Source organism: Pelobates fuscus, chromosome 4 (genome assembly GCF_036172605.1).
Source record: "Pelobates fuscus isolate aPelFus1 chromosome 4, aPelFus1.pri, whole genome shotgun sequence".
NCBI classification, from domain to species: domain Eukaryota; kingdom Metazoa; phylum Chordata; class Amphibia; order Anura; family Pelobatidae; genus Pelobates; species Pelobates fuscus.
The window spans coordinates 345,371,702-345,391,665 of NC_086320.1; the positions used below are offsets into that span (position 1 = coordinate 345,371,702).

At 44.6% G+C, this 19,964-nt stretch overlaps 1 protein-coding gene across 2 annotated transcripts in view; it reads left to right on the top strand.

The window, feature by feature from the left end:
* The window catches only part of SLC39A12 (solute carrier family 39 member 12), a 106,985-nt gene that overhangs the window by 32,888 nt on the left and 54,133 nt on the right, over positions 1-19,964 (top strand). For both annotated transcript variants that reach the window (XM_063452509.1, XM_063452510.1), the window contains one exon: positions 13,121-13,228. In XM_063452509.1, coding sequence (XP_063308579.1) covers positions 13,121-13,228 — 108 coding nt within the window. The remainder of the gene's footprint in view (positions 1-13,120; positions 13,229-19,964) is intronic.

The window sequence follows — 19,964 nt, forward strand, 5'->3', positions numbered from 1 at the left end:
TGGTGCCGGGCAAAAGATTAATTTTACAATCAAAGGTCCTGTGTGGGGGTAGTGTATCAGCGTTCTTCTTATCGAACACTGCTTTCAAGTCTATGTACAGAGGAGGTATCTGTCTCCCTGTAGACTGGGTAGAACTATCTGGTGTGTTAATCGTAGCCAATGGAGACACCCTGCGTAAACACCTCTCCTGACAACCCTGGCCCCATGAGATTATCTCCCCTAATTCCCAATCGATAATAGGGTTATGTCTCTTTAACCATGGGTAGCCCAGGACTATGGGAACAGAAGGAGATGAAATGAGCATAAGTGATAAGTTCTCCTCGTGTAAGATACCAATAGTTAAGTTAATGGGTATAGTCTCACGAGAGATAACAGGCTCAAGTAAAGGTCTACCATCTATGGCCTCAACGACCAAGGGTGTATCCCTTAACTGGGATGGGATAGTGTGTTTAGTAGCAAAGACTTGGTCGATAAAATTCTCAGCAGCTCCGGAATCTATCAAGGCCATGGTCTTCCACTCGTGACCTTGTTGAATTCTCACCAAGTTATATGCCCCTCTGAGGCAGTGGTGTATCTTGGTTTTGTGCTGCCCTAGGCAGGACAAAACTCAGACAGCCCCCCCCCCGCGCGCACGCGCGCCACCCCCACCCAACCCTTCCCCCCTGCCCCGCCTTCTAAATACACACACATTCACTGACAGATACGCATACACTAGCTAACAGACACACACAGTCGGACACACACAGTCGGACACACACAGTCGGACACACACACACACACACTAACAAACACACACAGTCGGACACACACACCAACAGACACACACAGTGAGACACACACACCAACAAACACACACACTCGGACACACACACTAACAAACACACACAGTCGGACACACACACACACACTAACAAACACACACAGTCAGACACACACACTAACAAACACACACAGTCGGACTCACACACACTAACAGACACACACAGTGAGACACACACACTAACAAACACACACAGTCTGACACACACACTAACAGACACACACAGTGAGACACACACACTAACAAACACACACAGTCGGACACACACACACTAACAGACACACACACTAACAGACACACACTGTCGGACACACAGTCAGACACACACAGTCAGACACACACACTAACAGACACACACACACTAACACACACACTAACAGACACACACACACACACTAACAGACACACACACACACACACACACTAACAGACACACACACTATCAGACACACACAGTCAGAGACACACACACTCACATTAACACATTTTTTTTTTATTTACCCCTCCTCCCCCTACCTTTGGGAATGCTGGGGGTGGGGGGGTTCTCCAATTCCCTGGTGGTCAAGTGGCTGCAGGACGGCACTGGCGGGCAGGCTGGGCGGCCGGCGAGGGAGCTCTTCCCCTGAGCTCTCTGCTCAGCTCCCTCGCGCGCCGCCCGCAGAGTGAGGCTGGGAGGCGGAGCCGGAATATGACGTCATATTCCGGCTCCCAGTCTCACTCTGCGGGCGGCGCGCGAGGGAGCTGAGCAGAGAGCTCAGGGGAAGAGCTCCCTCGCCGGCCGCCCAGCAACCAGCCCAGCATGTCAGTTAGCCGCAAGGCTAACAAGACATTTGCCTTGGGCATTTGGGGGCGGCGTTTTTTGCCGCCCCCTGGAAAATGCCGCCCAAGGCAAAAGCCTTGTTTGCCTCGCGGCTAATACGCCCCTGCTCTGAGGTCCAACTTGGTGAAAATCTTAGAACCTTTTAGCCGATCAAAGAGCTCGGTAATCAAGGGGATCGGATAGGCATTCCTAATGGTTATTTTATTCAAACCTCGGTAATCAATACATGGTCTGAGTGAGCCATCCTTCTTTTTAACAAAAAAAAATCCAGCCCCGGCGGGAGAAGAGGATCTCCTAATGAATCCCTTGTCTAAATTCTCCTGAATATATTCCTCTAAAACAGAATTCTCTTTAATGGATAGAGGATATACATTACCCCTGGGGGGCATGGTGCCGGGCAAAAGATTAATTTTACAATCAAAGGTCCTGTGTGGGGGTAGTGTATCAGCGTTCTTCTTATCGAACACTGCTTTCAAGTCTATGTACAGAGGAGGTATCTGTCTCCCTGTAGACTGGGTAGAACTATCTGGTGTGTTAATCGTAGCCAATGGAGACACCCTGCGTAAACACCTCTCCTGACAACCCTGGCCCCATGAGATTATCTCCCCTAATTCCCAATCGATAATAGGGTTATGTCTCTTTAACCATGGGTAGCCCAGGACTATGGGAACAGAAGGAGATGAAATGAGCATAAGTGATAAGTTCTCCTCGTGTAAGATACCAATATTTAAGTTAATGGGTATAGTCTCACGAGAGATAACAGGCTCAAGTAAAGGTCTACCATCTATGGCCTCAACGGCCAAGGGTGTATCCCTTAACTGGGATGGGATAGTGTGTTTAGTAGCAAAGACTTGGTCGATAAAATTCTCAGCAGCTCCGGAATCTATCAAGGCCATGGTCTTTAGCATTCCCTTCTCCCACGTTAAAGAAATTGGTAGCAGAAGCCTGTGATCTTTATAATTATGCGTAGAGGACAAAATAGAAACACCCAAGGCCTGTCCTCTAGAGAAACTTAGGTGCGGGCGTTTCCCGAGCGAGTAGGACAATTCAGACGCAAATGACGTCTGGCTCCACAATACATACATAAACCCTCCCTTCTCCTGTACTGCCTCTCCTCTTCAGAGAGGCGAGTATTGCCTATCTGCATAGGTTCAGGATACAGTGAGGTATTGGAATCAGGACTTTGAAATGTAGGGGCTAATTTAAAGGCAGGTCTGAAGTTCCTCTCTCTAGTATTCTGTCTCTCTCTTAAACGCTCATCAATACGAGAAATGAACGAAATTAAGTCCTCTAAATTCTCAGGAAGCTCCCTAGTAGCAACCTCATCAAGGATAATATCTGATAGCCCGTTCAAAAATACATCTATATAAGCCTGCTCATTCCACTTGACTTCTGCCGCCAGAGACCTGAACTCTAGTGCATAATCCACAAGTGTTCGGTTCTCCTGTCTCAGGCGCAACAGTAATCTGGCTGCATTAACCTTCCTACCAGGAGGGTCAAAAGTTCTTCTAAATGCAGCTACAAAGGCATTATAATTATATACCAATGGGTTATCATTCTCCCATAGTGGGTTGGCCCATCTCAGAGCTTTCTCAATGAGTAGGGTGATAATAAATCCAACTTTCACCCTATCTGTGGGATAGGAGCAAGGTTGTAGTTCGAAGTGGATACTAATCTGGTTCAAAAAACCACGACACTTCTCCGGTGAACCACCATAACGTACAGGTGGGGTAATATGGGAAGAGGCACCTACAGTGGCTACCTCTAGACCAGAACTTACAGGAGAGAAGGAAGTAGTACGGATCTCCTCAGGTGGGTTATTGGCACGAGATAATAGCGCCTGTAGTGCTAGTGCCATCTGGTCCATTCTGTGTTCCATGGCGTCAAACCTGGAATCAGAGGGACCAACCTGACTGTTTGTACCTGCAGGATCCATTGGCCCTGTCGTAATGTCAGGATCGGGACAGGGATCCAACACGCAAAGTACAAACAGGACAGGGTACGTATACCGGACCTTAGAATGGCCGGACTAACGTACGGAGAGTAAAGAGAATGGTCAGAAACAAGCCGAGGTCGAGGGAACGAGAGGACAGGTGAGCGAGGAACAAGCCGGGTCAAGGATACCAGAGGGAAACAGAGTAAGTCAAACTAGCCGGGTCGGAACCAAAGGAATAACTGAAATCGCCAGAGCACTGTGTGACTAGACAGGCTAGAACCACGACAGGGCAATGAGTGAATGGGAGAAACAGGTTTAAATACCCTGGTTACAGTGAGTATACCCGCCTCCGACGAGTCCTGAGTGGCTTCCAGTCACTTGAGTGACAGATCGGTCCGGACTGACGTCATGACGTCGGGCAGCGTGCGTGACGTCATAAAATGAGACGGATCCCTCGCGGCCGGCGTGAGAGTGTCTAGGAGAGCCGCGAGGGATGGAGGAAGCCGACCTGCTGGAGGAGTAAACTACTAAGTCTCTACCTCTTTCGGAGGTAGAGGCTTCAGGTACCCTGACATTATGGGAGGAAGTGATTTGCGGCTGTCACTTCCTCCCAGCCGGCTGCCGGAAAGCAAGGGGCCCGGTCGCGGTGTTAAAGGGAAACAGCGCCCGACCGGGCCCCTGCTGATACAAGCCCTCCGGGTGGCCCTAAGTGCATGGGCCACCCGGTGGGACTCAGAGGACAGGGGAAAAAGAAATTGATGAGGGCAGCGGGGCCCACGGAGCAGGTGCCTCGGGCCCCCCAAGAGAAACTGGGCCCGGGGCAGCTGCCCCGTTTGCCCCGCATTAAAGACGGCCTTGCACACACACATACAAACTGCTGAGTTCATACACACACACACAGACTGCTGAGTCCATGCACACCCACAGACTGCTGAGTCCATACACACACACATACACACACACACAGACTGCTATGTCCATAAACACACACATACACACACACAGACTGCTGAGTCCATACACACACACACACACACAGACTGCCGAGTCCATACACACACAGACTGTTGAGTCCATACACACAGACACACACACACACAGACTGCTGAGTCCATACACACAGACTGCTGAGTCCATACACACACACACAGACTGCTGAGTCCATGCACACACCCACAGACTGCTGAGTCCATACACACACACATACACACACACACAGACTGCTATGTCCATACACACACACATACACACACAGACTGCTGAGTCCATACACACACAGACTGTTGAGTCCATACACACAGACACACACACACACACACAGACTGCTGAGTCCATACACACAGACTGCTGAGTCCATACACACACACACAGACTGCTGAGTCCATACACAGACAGACTGCTGAGTCCATACACACACATACACACACAGACTGCTGAGTCCATACACACACACACAGACAGACTGCCAAGTCCATACACACACACAGACACAGACTGCTGAGTCCATACACACACAGACACACACTGCTGAGTCCATACACACAGAGACTGCTGAGTCCATACACACACAGACACAGACTGCTGAGTCCATACAGACACATACTGCTGAGTTCATACACACACACATAGACTGCTGAGTCCATACACACACACACACACACAGACAGACACACACAGACTGCTGAGTCCATACACACACAGACACAGACTGCTTACTCCATACACACTCACACACACACTGCTGAGTCCATACACACAGAGACACAGACTGCTGAGTCCATACAGACACAGACTGCTGAGTCCATACAGACACAGACTGCTGAGTCCATACACTCACAGACTGCTGAGTCCACACACACACACACACACAGAGACTGCTGAGTCCATACACATACACACACACAGACTGCTGAGTCCATACACACACACAGACACACAGACTGCTGAGTCCATATACACACACAGACTGCTGAGTCCATACACACACACACAGAGACTGCTGAGTCCATACACACACACATACATACAGACTGCTGAGTCCATACACACACACATACACACACACAGACTGCTATGTCCATACACACACACACACACACACACACATACACACGCACAGACTGCTGAGTCCATACACACACATAGACACACACACAGCCTGCTGAGTCCATACACACACAGACACAGACTGCTGAGTCCATACTGTAGCCCATGGATCAGCGCAGTTAAGAGGAATCGGCCATGACAGAGCCAGGAGGTAGGCATAGCAGCCACAGGAAGTTAGTGACAGCTAGCATGCTGGGTAGGGCGGAGCCATAAGGGGAGTATTTACACCAGCCATTATATGAAGTGTCCATTTTAACTGAACCTAAGCTTGCCTGTCAGTTGTCCCTCCCACCCTCCCTGTATTTGGTTAGGTTAGTTGATTTCCCGTTTTTTCACAGCGACGGGGAATGGCCTGGTTAAATCGGAGGGTAGATGGAGGAGAAAGTGGGCATCCTGAGGTTTAGTGTGGATTGGGCAGTGTTGCACGTGGTTGGTAGGTTCAAGCCCGTCGGTGGCTCCGAACCTGGGGGTGTGGTGGTGTCTTGGTACACCTGTTATGGTACTTTTTAGCAGTAAACCAAAATGTTTAAATGTCTATCTGTTCCTGTCCAAATTAAGAAAATTGAATTGCGTATATACGCTGAAGTAATTAAGTCTGACACACGGAGTTCAGGTTAAAATAACTTCGAGAAAATGTATTGGCAAGTGCAGCAAAGCGGGCGCGCAGGCCCTTTTAAGAGACATTTTACGTCATCATTGATTATCAATATATTAGTGAATAAACATCATTAATTGGGTTAATTGTTAAGTGTCTGAATTAGTGTCCACCTATCTGTATAATTAATTGGCTCAAAAGCTAAGTGGTTAGTCCCGTGCCCACCCACCAAGAGGTGGTATTATTTTGGACACGGGTGGGGACAAGGGGGTCTAGAGCGTCATTTTACACGGTCAGTGATCTCAGATCTCGTGGCCAGGTGCAAGGTCTCTTATGAATAGAACATTTCATTACTACTGTGTTCTCATGGCCTTCAAATTATACTATGTTGCGAGTTAGGGGAAAGTCAGCAGTTCCTGAGTTAGTCATGTCTTAATAGAAAATACAGTCTTTGTCCATTGTTAGATGTGCTGGGAAATTCTGTCATGTAATGTAGTTTTAAAATGAAGAAGTTAGGTTATGAGGACAAAATGGAGGAATGAAGAAGTCAGGTTAGGAGGACAAAATGGAGGATTTGTCACTGTATGAGATTAAAATGAGTTAGTACAATAATTCAATACAAGTACAATAAAGATTTTTAATAATTCTACATCACACCCTACACTGAAACTGGTGGGTAGCGGTGTCTTGGTACACCCCTACAATGGATATGGTGGGTAGCGGTGTCTTGGTACACCCCTACAATCGATATGGTTGGTAGCGGTGTCTTGGTACACCCCTACAATTTAAACTGGTGGAAATGTGGTCATATTGGGCGGCCAGTTTCTGTATTAACATGTTATTTAGATTGTTATCTATTGTTATTATTGTGGGCTCATTGCTAGGGGTATGTTATGTATATGGGGGGATGTTAACTTTAATAAGATTTGTTGGCAATGACCCCATTTGTTATTCCTTAATTATTTTATTAATAATTTAATAAAGCTGTGGACTAATTATTTCCAACAGTATAACCCGTGTCCGTGTTTTAATGGGGGTTTTGGTAAGGTTAGCGCATATGCCGGCAAATCCGACTGTGCGCCTGTCAAGACACAGACACAGACTGCTGAGTCCATTCACAAACACAGACTGCTGAGTTCATACACACACACACACACACAGACTGCTGAGTTCATACACACACACACACACACACACACAGACTGCTGAGTCCATACACACACACAGACTGCTATGCCCATACACACACACAGACTGCTATGTCCATACACACACACAGACTGCTATGTCCATACACACACACACACATCAAGCCTACCTGTCACTGGAGGCTGTTGCTGGGGGTCAGAGTCAGACAGCCATCTTCTGCAGCAGCAAGGTCTGCTGCTTTATGGCGGGGCGGGGCTTATGTGCGGGAGGCGGGGTTTGGTTTGGGGGTAGGGCCTGTGCCGGGGAGCCTGTCAGTGCACTCTCTGGCCCCAGCAACTCTGCACAAACAGCACCCAGCGCTCTAGCCCCTCTCTCCTGCACTCTGTCCTGCATTCCCTCGGGCTGTAACAGTCTGGAATAGAATTTAAGAACATGGCCAGCAAGTTGCTGGCATTTGGGGGGGCCCAAGGGGGGATACAGCATGATGTAGGGGGACCATGGCCCCCTCTAGCCCCCCCCCAGCGACGCCACTGCAACTGGACGTACAGGAACAGAGAGGTAGAGGGCCCTACTCAATGAGCTTACATTCTAGAGGGAGTTGTTTCAAAATGGTGGACGGTGCCCTGTTGGGGTCTGACAGAGCATCTCTATAGCTCTTTCTGCATAGATAGAAAAGGACAGGCATCACCTACTGAGCTATTTGTAATTATAAATAATATGGCCTAGAGAGAAAACAACAATACTAATTTCACTTTCTTTAACATTTAAAAAACACATTCATATAAAGAGTCCCAAGCGCAGTAGTGACTATAGCCCCAGTTCCCCAAACAACAGCCTAGACTTGATGAAGGGTAAAACGAATCTGTTTAATCGGGGCTCAATAGCCTGCTTTTTTACAATACAGGGACACAGTAAACACACCCATGACACTCCCACAACACACCCATAACCACGCCCACAACATGTCCCCAAAATGCCATGTCACCATGACTAAGCATAAAATGCCAACATATGAAATGCACACAAAAACATATATTTCCCACATGGGAACATCCCCAAGTAGCCTGGATCTGAGTGCCCAACATATCTGAAACACCACCGTGGCTGCAAACATGGTCCTGTGCCCAAAACAGTTCCAGGGCGTTTTGTCCTTTTGCCGGTCAACTTCAGGAGTTCCATGCGAACGAAATACTGAACACACACTCTGGCTTCTTAGTTCTTAGGGAGTTTCAGTGTCCCACGAACCAAGTCTTTGTTATAGACTTTTAACATGGCCCATAGTCACTGGGCAGGAGGCTAGCCTCAACACTCCTCCAGGAGCCAGTGGCAAACGTTCAGGCAAAGGGGCGTTCATCACAGTAATGTAATGTCAAGAGGGGAATGCATCCTTCTTTGACACATTCTCTACTCAAGTGATTTTTTCTCATGTCCACAATGCCTTGCCCAAACCTAATGTGTTCTTTTTTTTGCAACTTTTTTTATCTTCCATCCTTCGTCCTCCCCAACTTCAAGTTGATTTAAAGTCGTAATGCAAGAGCCATAACTTTTACAGCCTATTATAGTGGTTATAGTGCAAATAATCTGTGGGCACCTTCTCCTTAGTTTGTGTAAAATATGTTTTAAGTTGTTTGACAGAAAACAAGACTATTCCAGTTCTTACTAGGCTTCCCGCTACCTAATGCCAAAGTAAATTCCTGTATTGGTTTGTCCAACTTTGAGTGGTAAGGAGAGAGCTGGGGGCACATTAACCCCTTAACGCCGTTACGGCGTTCTATGCCGTCGCGGCTTTAAAGGGCTTTAAAGCCGTTGCGGCGGCATAGAACGCCGTAACGGCTTGCAGCCCCAGGAGGTACTGTGTACTCACCTCCGCCGCGATCCTCTTCTGGGGGGCTGCCTGAGAGCCCAGGCAGCCCCCCTCCGGCAGAGAGCCCTCCCTTGAGTGCCTATGCAGGCTTGCGATTAGCCCCAGTCAGGAACACGAAGTCTAGAAAAATAGGTATATGAATATAATTTTATTTAAACAAGTAATATTAAAAATAAGGGACAAGGGTAAGGCAGGTATAATGCAAGAATAAAGAAAAATACACCGCAAACATGGCCAAAGAAAAATCAGTGCACATAAAGAAATAAGCATAAAAACTCCGCCACACAGAGTCCCCAAAATAAATCCAGTCCACAGCAAACGTGTTGCAGCCCTAGATAGGGCCTTCCTGGTCTGTTCTCGAGGTTTAAATACCTCTCCTGATGTGGATAACTCGCTCTGGCTGTCCCTGGAGTCAATTTCTGGTTTTGTCTATATTTAACAATCTACATATTTATATAAAATATAAATAATAAGTAAATAAAAATAAATTTAAAAATGTAAAAATAATAAAAAATATAGTGTTTGTGACTAAGTGGCTACTAAAAAAGACTGGACATACCCCATATTGAATATCCTGGGTTGTCTACTTTTGCAAATGGTATGCCATGATGGGTGTAATTCTCATTCCTGGGCTACGATACAGTCTCAAAGGCAACATAACCAGTCTGGTAAATGTCAATGTTTATAAACTGAAAAATGAAACATACTATATATGACCCTGTAACTTTCCAAAACACCATAAACCCTGTACATGGGGTTTACGGTTGAACTTGTGAGACTTTGCTGAATACAAATATGTGCATTGTATTGCAGTAACAGCTAACAGTATTATGACATTCACAGTTAAAATGCCACGCAGAATTAAAAAAAAATTTCTTAAAATCTTAATTTCTCACACTTTTTTTTTTCATTTTATTCATAATGAATTGTGTTTCGTATATGAATAGTTCATATGAAATGAAAGCCCTGTTTCTCCTGAACAAAATGACATTTAATAAGTGTGGGTGCACTTAATCTGAAAAAAAGTAAATTACGGTTGAACAGACATATAGCGCAAATTCCAGTTTTTGTTTACGTTTTGTTTTGTTCACAACGTGTACAACTGGCTCAGTACTTAAGGGGTTAAACAGCGGTTAATTAACTCACTTTTTTAATAATTTTATATATATATATATATATATATATATATATGTGTGTGTGTGTGTCGAGGAACAAGCAATAGAAGTATAGCGAATTCTGTTAGCTGCGTCTACAGCTATTGCAGCATTTACAAAATAAACAAGTTTTCTTACATTTTATTCATATTGGAGAACACCTGGGCAGTGTCACATGCTTGGCATTGTTTATTTTATATAAAACAGGGAAACAGTGGTAACCCCCCTTCCCTGCTGTATGTGCACCTACTGAATCCTTGTCTAATTTTTTGTGACATGTGTATAAACACATGGGGGCATGACCTACTGTTTCTTGTGTTGATGGTACAGTGCTGCCATATCAACATTTGTCACAGAAAGCCGTAACATTTACTACTCTGACTACAGCTCTGCATGTTTTCAGAAATGACTTAAAATGATAAACCCCACCATTGTATTGACATAACAGTTACAGAACCCAACAGCCAGTATTATGGATAGTTTGAAATGTTCTGGAAAATATTTTATAGACAATTCCAAAAATAATACAAACCTTGATTATTTATAAACAATAATATAATAAATATATTTGTATTTTATTTTTATTTTTTACTAATAAAGTCATTACAGTCATTACTAACAGACTTAACTTATGCAGGGCCAGATTAAGAGCCCATTGGGCCTGGTGCTGACAATTATGTTGAGCCTAATTACAGAATCTTATCGACAGAAAACACTAAAACAGTTATACCTCCCAAGAGTCATATATTTGATGGAGGTGGTGCTGGACAGAAACTCACAGGATATAGCTATCAGAAAACCCATAACCTAGGCTAATCTTTAGCTTTTATCTTTCACGTAAATCCATATCCCCTAACAGCAGCAGTGTCTGGTGAAGCAGGATTCCAGTTCGCAGGGTAAAAGGGTGGGCCACTGATGTGAATCACATAACCAGAACCGCCTAAAGGAAAAAACATGCCCAAAAAAGAGGGTGTGCCTGCACGAAGAATTAGATAGTCAGACTGGCGTGAATGCACATCAGGCTGCCTGCCAATCCTGCAGGATTACCAACCAAGGGCATACTGTGCAGACAGCCCCCTGAGCTTGGCATAAATGTGTTTAATGATGCGCTAGCTCTACGGACTGTCTTTCTAAGGACTGTCACCTAGCCTTTGCGGGTCCACTCCTCTCCTAAGCTTCTTACTAGCAGGCAGAAGTCTGGGACAGAGAAAAAGTGTTTGTAGTCAGTGCAGCGGAAAGAGGACATGCCACAGTGTTAGAGAGACTGACGCAGCAAGAGCATTTTATAGTGTATAGTGTATAGTGTCAGCTTTAACATAACTAATTTCATAGTGAACCAGCCCACACCAGTTTGTTCCTTTACATCCCTCTTAAGTTTCCATACTTAACCAAGAGCACTTTATTATTGAGAATTCTACTTGAATATATATGTTAACTTATCTACTTGTCAATATACATGTTTACATTTAAATAAAAAAAAATTTAATATTGGAAAAATAATTATTTTTTTAAAAGCCTTTCACTGTGGCTTTGCCCTGTCGACTGAGTCTTGTGGAGCCTGCCTATTACCTCTAAAGATGCATTTGGCAGCAGCTGATAGGTCACTGCTGTTTTTACAACTCAAGGACGGAATAGGCAGTTGACGACCCACTCACCCTTTCTCCCTTGGAAGAACAAAACTTTCCTACACATCCAGTTTGTAGTGTGATTGACCGTCTCTCCATGTGGGAAAAAACACTGCACTACTATCCAGTTTGGCCAGCTGTGTCCACTTAGGATACAGGCACGGCAAGACTCGGAAAGGTAAAACCACCACAATGAAAGACATTTGAGAAAAGGGGGAGCAGGAGTAATTAATTCGAAAACAGGGGATTTTCTTTCCAAACGAAAAGGAAAAGGAGTGGACTATATCGATGACCCAATCACCCGTTCCATCCTTTCATGTTTTGAAAAATCCCCTTTGTTTCCATTAAATGGCTCCTGCTGCTGCTAGGTCACAGTTTTTGTTTTTTTTTTAACTGAAGGATGGTCACTGGCACTGCATACTGGATGTGAGGTGAAGTTTTGTTCTTGTCAAGGTGGAAGAGGTGAGTGGGTAGCTATTGCTCACTGATTATTTTTCTTTCATATTTGTATATAAAAGGACAAAATATTCCAATCATTCTAAAACAAAATTCTCTCATTCATTATTTGATGCAATGATCCAATTTTGCGTACTCAGAATTTTCATTGTAAACATGGTGATATTGCGAAGCCATTAGGCCAGTCAATGTTATAGTCATTTCTGCATGCTGCATAGTCATCATAGTCCCCTTTTTTTCTGCTGTTCCGGCTGTCCAAGTGACTTTCAGGAATATTTGTCATTACTAAAATTCGTCCGCTTAAAAAAAAAAAAAAATCTGTTGATGCGTTTCAGAAGAAGTGATATTTTTTCACCTGCCCAAGTCCAGTGGGTTTTGGTAAAATATCTGAGACAACGCTAACAAAAATATAAATATTTATTTTTGTAACAAAAGATTCCATAGTGAACTGGAGGAGGGAAGTGATATAAATCTTTTGAAAAAGTGAAAATAACGTACCAGATTTCTAACTAAATATTGTGATCATTACAGCATTTGATATTTACTATGAGCTATTATATGTATATACTAAAATCATTTTTATATTATTTTTCAGGGGCGTTCATTTATAAATGGGCATCTGACACATTCCCATGACCTACCCCTGGATTCTCACTTAAATGATCAGTCTCGAAAAGCTAAATCAACTTCAACCATTCAGCTGGTAACATTTTTTGTTGAGTGTGGTTAATTTAATATTATCTTTATTTTAACGATATTTTGATTTTGAACAGACAGGATAAAATCATAATTTAATTATCTTAACATGATGCATTGTAAAAAAAAAAAAATAATAATGTGAAAAAAATTAAGTGTATGTTATTGAGGAAAAAAGATGAAAGAAACATTGTAATAAGCAGACTAAAACAATGCAAGCAAGAAATACTAGCACAAATTAAACCGCATACTCCATTTCCTCAGGATTTGATGTTTAAGAAAGAGATGAACCATTCTCTTTAATATTTTTATTATCGATATTGCAGAAGGTCTTGATGGTAAGGTATGTCTTTTTGCTGACGATACTGAGATATGTAACAGGGTTGATGTTCCAGGAGGGATAAGCCAAATGGCAAATGGTTTAGGTAAACTAGAAAAATGGTCAGAGTTGTGGCAACTGACAATTAATATGGATAAGTGCAAGATAATGCATCTTGGACATAAAAACCCAAGGGCAGAGTACAGAATATTTGATAGAATCCTAACCACAGCATCTGAGGAAAGGGATTTAGGGGTGATTATTTCTGATGACTTAAAGGTAGGCAGACAATGTAATAGAGCAGCAGGAAATGCTAGAAGAATGCTTGGTTGTATAGGGAGAGGTATTAGCAGTAGAAAGAGGGAAGTGCTCATGCCATTGCAGAGAACACTGGTCAGACCTCACTTGGAGTATTGTACGCAGTACTGGAGGCCGTATCTCCAGAAGGATATTGATACTTTAGAGAGAGTTCAGAGAAGGGCTACTAAACTGGTTCATGAATTGCAGGATAAAACTTATAAGGAAAGGTTAAAGGAACTTAACATGTATAGCTTGGAGGAAAGACGAGACAGGGGGGATATGATAGAAACATTTGAATACATAAAGGGAATCAACACAGTAAAGGAGAAGACTATATTTAAAAGAAGAAAAACTACCACAACAAGAGGACATAGTCGTAAATTAGAGGGACAAAGGTTTAAAAATAATATTAGGAAGTATTACTTTACTGAGAGGGTAGTGGATGCATGGAAGAACCTTCCAGCTGAAGTTGTAGAGGTTAACACAGTGAGAGAGTTTAAGCATGCGTGGGATAGGCATAAAGCTATCCTAGACTTAAGAGAAGGCCCGGGACTAATTAAAGTATTTTGAAAATTGACAGACTAGATGGGCTGAATGGTTCTTATCTGCCGTCACATTCTATGTTTCTATGTTTCTATGATACGTGTATAGTGGGATAGATAGAGTAACAGACAAAAATAGAAAGAAAAGGTGAGGAAAAGAAGCAAACATCAGTGCAGATGCAGAAAGGAGAAAAGGAAACAAATAGTGAATGAGGAACACAAAAGAGAGAAAGTGGCAATGAGGGAAGGGGCTATACACGGACACCAGCCCCTTGCAAACACAGCTTAGCGGATGTCAGGGTACCTGAGGCCTCTACCTCTAAGGGAGGTAGAGACTTGGTGGTTTATCCGTCCAGGCGAGCTGTTTCCTCCGTTCCTCGCGGTTCATCCAGCCACTTAAACACCGGCCGCGAGGAATCCACGTCCTTTTCTAGCAGGACGCTCAATACGTGACGTCATGACGCTATCACGAGCGACCTGTCACTCAAGTGTCCGATATCCAATCGGCACTTGTCAGAGGCGTGCTTACCATCCGGAGCCAGGGTATTTAAGCTTACTTCTCTCTTCAGCTCATTGCCCTGTCGTGGTTCTAGCTTGTCTAGTCACTCAGTGCTCTGGTATTCTAGTTTGCTCTATTTGGTTTTGACTCGGCTTGTTGTACTTCCCTGCTTCTCTGTTCTCCCTTGACCCGGCTTGTCTCTCGCTTATCTGTCTTCCCGTTCCCTCGACCTCGGCTTGTCTCTGACTATTCTCTATTACTCTCGGTACGTTAGTCCGGCCATTCTAAGGCCCGGTATACGTACCTTTCCACTCTTTGTACTCTGCGTGTTGGATCCCTGTCCCGATCCTGACATTACGACAGGGCCAATGGATCCTGCAGGTACAAACAGTCAGCTTGGTTCTTCTGATCCCAGGTTTGACGCCATGGAGCATAGGATGGATCAGATGGCTTTAGCACTACAGGCACTTTTGTCTCGTGCTAGTAACCCACCTGAGGAGACACGTACTCCTTCTATTTCTCCTGCAGTCTCAGGTCTAGAGGTAGCCACTGTAGGTGCTTCTTCCCGTATTACCCCACCAGTACGTTATGGCGGGTCACCGGAGAAGTGCCGTGGTTTTCTGAACCAGATTAGCATCCATTTCGAATTACAACCCCGCTCTTATCCTACAGATAGAGCGAAGGTTGGATTTGTTATTACTTTACTCATTGAGAAAGCTCTGAGATGGGCCAATCCTTTATGGGAGAATGATAATCCACTAGTCTATAATTATAATGCCTTTGTAGCTGCGTTTAGAAGAACTTTTGACCCTCCTGGTAGAAAGGTCAATGCAGCTAGATTACTGTTGCGCCTTAGACAGGACAATCGAACACTTGTGGACTATGCACTAGAGTTCAGGTCCTTGGCGGCAGAAGTTAAGTGGAACGAACAGGCTTATATAGATGTGTTTCTGAATGGGTTATCAGATGTAATTCTTGACGAGGTCGCTACTAGAGAACTCCCTGAGAATTTGGAGGATTTAATTTCTTTTATATCTCGTATTGATGAACGCATAAGAGAGAGGCAGAACACTCGAGATAGGACCCGTAGACCCTCCTTTAAACTAGCGCCTACCTTTCAAAATTCTGAGTTCGAGGACTTACGTATTTCTGAACCTATGCAGATAGGCAGTACTCATCTCACAGAGAGAGAGAGACAGTACAGAAGAAGGGAGGGTTTATGTATGTATTGTGGAGTCAGAGGACATTTACGCCTAAATTGTCCTAATCGTTCGGGAAACGCTCGCACCTAAGTTTCTCTAGAGGAAAGGCCTTGGGTGTTTCTACTTTGTCCTCTATTCACAACTACAAAGAGTTCAGGCTTCTGTTACCCGTTTCTTTGAGGTGGGAGAAGGGAGTAGTAAAGACTATGGCACTAATCGATTCTGGAGCTGCTGAGAGCTTTATAGATCAGGGTTTTGTTGCCAAGCATGCTATCCCATCCCAGTTAAAAGAGACACCACTGGCTGTTGAGGCCATCGATGGTAGACCGTTACTTGAGCCTGTTATTTTCCATGAGACCATACCGATTAACTTAACTGTTGGCATCCTACATAAAGAGGATATATCCCTAATGCTCATTTCTTCTCCGTCTATTCCCATAGTCCTGGGGTACTCCTGGTTGAGGAGACACAACCCTATTATTAATTGGGAGTCAGGGGAGATAGTTTCGTGGGGAAAGAACTGTCAAGAAAAATGCTTGCGGAAGGTCTTACCTCTCGGATTAACTAACACATCGACTACCTCTGACAATCCTACAGAGACACAAATTCCGCCTCAGTATCTAGATTTAAAGGCAGTATTTGACAAAAAGAAAGCCGATACCTTACCCCCACACAGGTCCTTTGATTGCAAAATTAACCTACTCCCTGGTACCATGCCTCCCAGAGGTCATGTATACCCATTATCTACAAAAGAGAACTCAGTTCTAGAGGAGTATATTCACGAGAATTTAGACAAGGGATTCATCAGGAGGTCCTCCTCCCCTGCCGGGGCTGGATTTTTTTTTGTTAAAAAGAAAGATGGTTCTTTGAGACCTTGTATTGATTATCGAGGCTTGAATAAGATAACCATTAAAAATGCCTACCCGATTCCCTTGATCACCGAACTCTTCGATCGTTTGAAGGGCTCTACAATTTTCACCAAGTTAGACCTCAGAGGGGCATATAACTTGGTGAGAATCCAGCAGGGACATGAGTGGATGACGGCATTCAATACTCGATATGGTCACTATGAATATACTGTTATGCCTTTTGGGTTATGCAATGCGCCAGCTGTATTCCAGGATCTGATAAATGAGGTTCTTAGGGAATTTCAGCAAGATTGCGTCATTGTATACCTAGATGATATACTCATTCATTCTAGTGAGATTGAGACTCATCACAAGCAAGTCAGGAGGGTTTTGCACAAGCTTCTCCAGCATGGCTTGTACTGCAAGTTGGAGAAATGTAGCTTTGATCAAACCCAGGTAACCTTTCTCGGCTATGTGATCTCTGGGGAGGGATTTAAGATGGATCCGGATAAGCTCCAATCCATTCTAGAGTGGCCTTTACCTAAAGGTCTTAAAGCCGTACAGAGATTTATTGGTTTTTCTAATTATTATAGGCGCTTTATTAAGGGCTATTCTTCCATTATCGCACCTATCACTAATATGACCAAACAGGGGGCTGATACTAAGAATTGGACTACTGAAGCTCTCCTTGCGTTCAAAACTCTCAAGGAGCTTTTCGCTTCCGCTCCAATTTTAGTTCACCCCGACACTTCTCTGCCTTTTCTACTTGAGGTAGACGCATCAGAGACTGGTTTAGGTGCTGTCCTATCTCAAAGGTTGGGGGTTGATAAACCATTACATCCATGTGGATTTTTCTCTAAAAAATTGACCGGTACTGAAAGCAGATATGACATTGGTGACAGAGAATTACTAGCGGTTATCAAGGCTTTGAAAGAGTGGAGACATTTATTGGAAGGTACATTACATCCTGTTACCATTCTAACTGACCACAAAAATTTGTCTTATATCGGAGAGGCTAAGCGGTTGTCCTCCAGGCAGGCTCGTTGGTCGTTGTTTCTTACCCATTTCAATTACGTTCTGACTTACAGACCTGGGTCAAAGAATTCTAAAGCCGATGCGCTATCTCGCCAATATGAGCCCTCTGCTTCAGTTGAACCACTTATGTCCTCCATTGTACCCAAATGCAATATTATTGCTAATACCAGTCTCAAAATTCATTCTCCGCTACTTGACCAGATCTTGAAGTCACAACATCTAGCTCCCGGAAACACTCCTGAGGGAAGAAACTTTGTTCCTCCTGAACTTCAACTGGAGCTCTTACAATGTTTTCACGAAAGTAAAATAGCTGGTCATCCTGGTATTCGCAAGACATACTCTTTGATATCCAAGGATTTCTGGTGGCCTTCACTTCGAAAAGATATTGAGGAGTTCGTCGCAGCTTGTGAAACTTGTGCCAAGACTAAACTACCTCATGCATCTCCATGTGGCCTGTTGCACCCCTTGGACATTCCTGAGAAACCTTGGTCCTGTTTGTCCATAGACTTTATCGTTGATTTGCCTGCTTCCAAGAGACAGACTGTTATTCTCACGGTGGTGGATAGATTTACTAAGATGGCCCATTTCGTGCCATTACCTAAACTTCCGACTTCTCCTGAATTGGCGGAGATTTTTGCAAGAGAGGTTTTTCGCCTACATGGGATTCCTTCGGAGATTGTTTCTGATAGAGGCTCTCAATTTGTCTCACGTTTCTGGAGATCCTTTTGTTCTCAAATGGGCATCAAATTGAACTTCTCCTCGGCCTATCACCCTCAGTCTAACGGAGCTGCTGAACGTACCAATCAAAAGATCGAACAGTATCTGCGTTGCTTTGTTTCCGAACACCAGGACGATTGGGTCGGTCTGATTCCTTGGGCGGAGTTCGCACACAATAACCTTGTTTGCGATTCAACTCGCTCTAGCCCTTTCTTCATGAACTATGGCTTTCATCCTTCGATTTTTCCTTCGGTTTCCTCTTCTCAGGGGATACCGTCGGTTGATGATCATGTCGCCAACCTGAAGAAATTATGGGATCAGACTCGGCAAATTCTGTTACATAGTTCCTCGTTGTTCAAGAAACACGCTGACAAGCATAGAAGAGCGGCTCCTGTTTTTGTTCCTGGGGATAGGGTATGGTTAAGTACTAAGAATATTCGACTAAAAGTTCCATCTATGAAATTTGCTCCTCGCTACATAGGTCCTTACAGGGTTCTCACTCGTATCAATCCGGTTGCGTATCGCCTTGCTCTGCCACCTGCCTTACGCATTCCTAACTCTTTTCATGTCTCCTTGTTGAAACCTCTTATTTGCAACAAATTCTCCTCTAAGGTCTCCTCGCCTCGTCCTGTTCAGGTGGAGGGTCGGGAGGAGTACGAGGTCAGCTCCATCGTTGATTCCAGAATTTCAAGGGGAAAATTGCAATATCTGGTCAACTGGAGGGGATATGGTCCTGAGGAGAGGAGTTGGGTACCTCAGGAGGACGTTCATGCTTCTCGCCTTCGCAGAGCATTTCACCTCCGCTTCCCATCTCGCCCCGGTTCCTTCCGCCCGGTGGGCGTATCTGAGAGGGGGGGGTACTGTCAGGGTACCTGAGGCCTCTACCTCTAAGGGAGGTAGAGACTTGGTGGTTTATCCGTCCAGGCGAGCTGTTTCCTCCGTTCCTCGCGGTTCATCCAGCCACTTAAACACCGGCCGCGAGGAATCCACGTCCTTTTCTAGCAGGACGCTCAATACGTGACGTCATGACGCTATCACGAGCGACCTGTCACTCAAGTGTCCGATATCCAATCGGCACTTGTCAGAGGCGTGCTTACCATCCGGAGCCAGGGTATTTAAGCTTACTTCTCTCTTCAGCTCATTGCCCTGTCGTGGTTCTAGCTTGTCTAGTCACTGTCAGGGTACCTGAGGCCTCTACCTCTAAGGGAGGTAGAGACTTGGTGGTTTATCCGTCCAGGCGAGCTGTTTCCTCCGTTCCTCGCGGTTCATCCAGCCACTTAA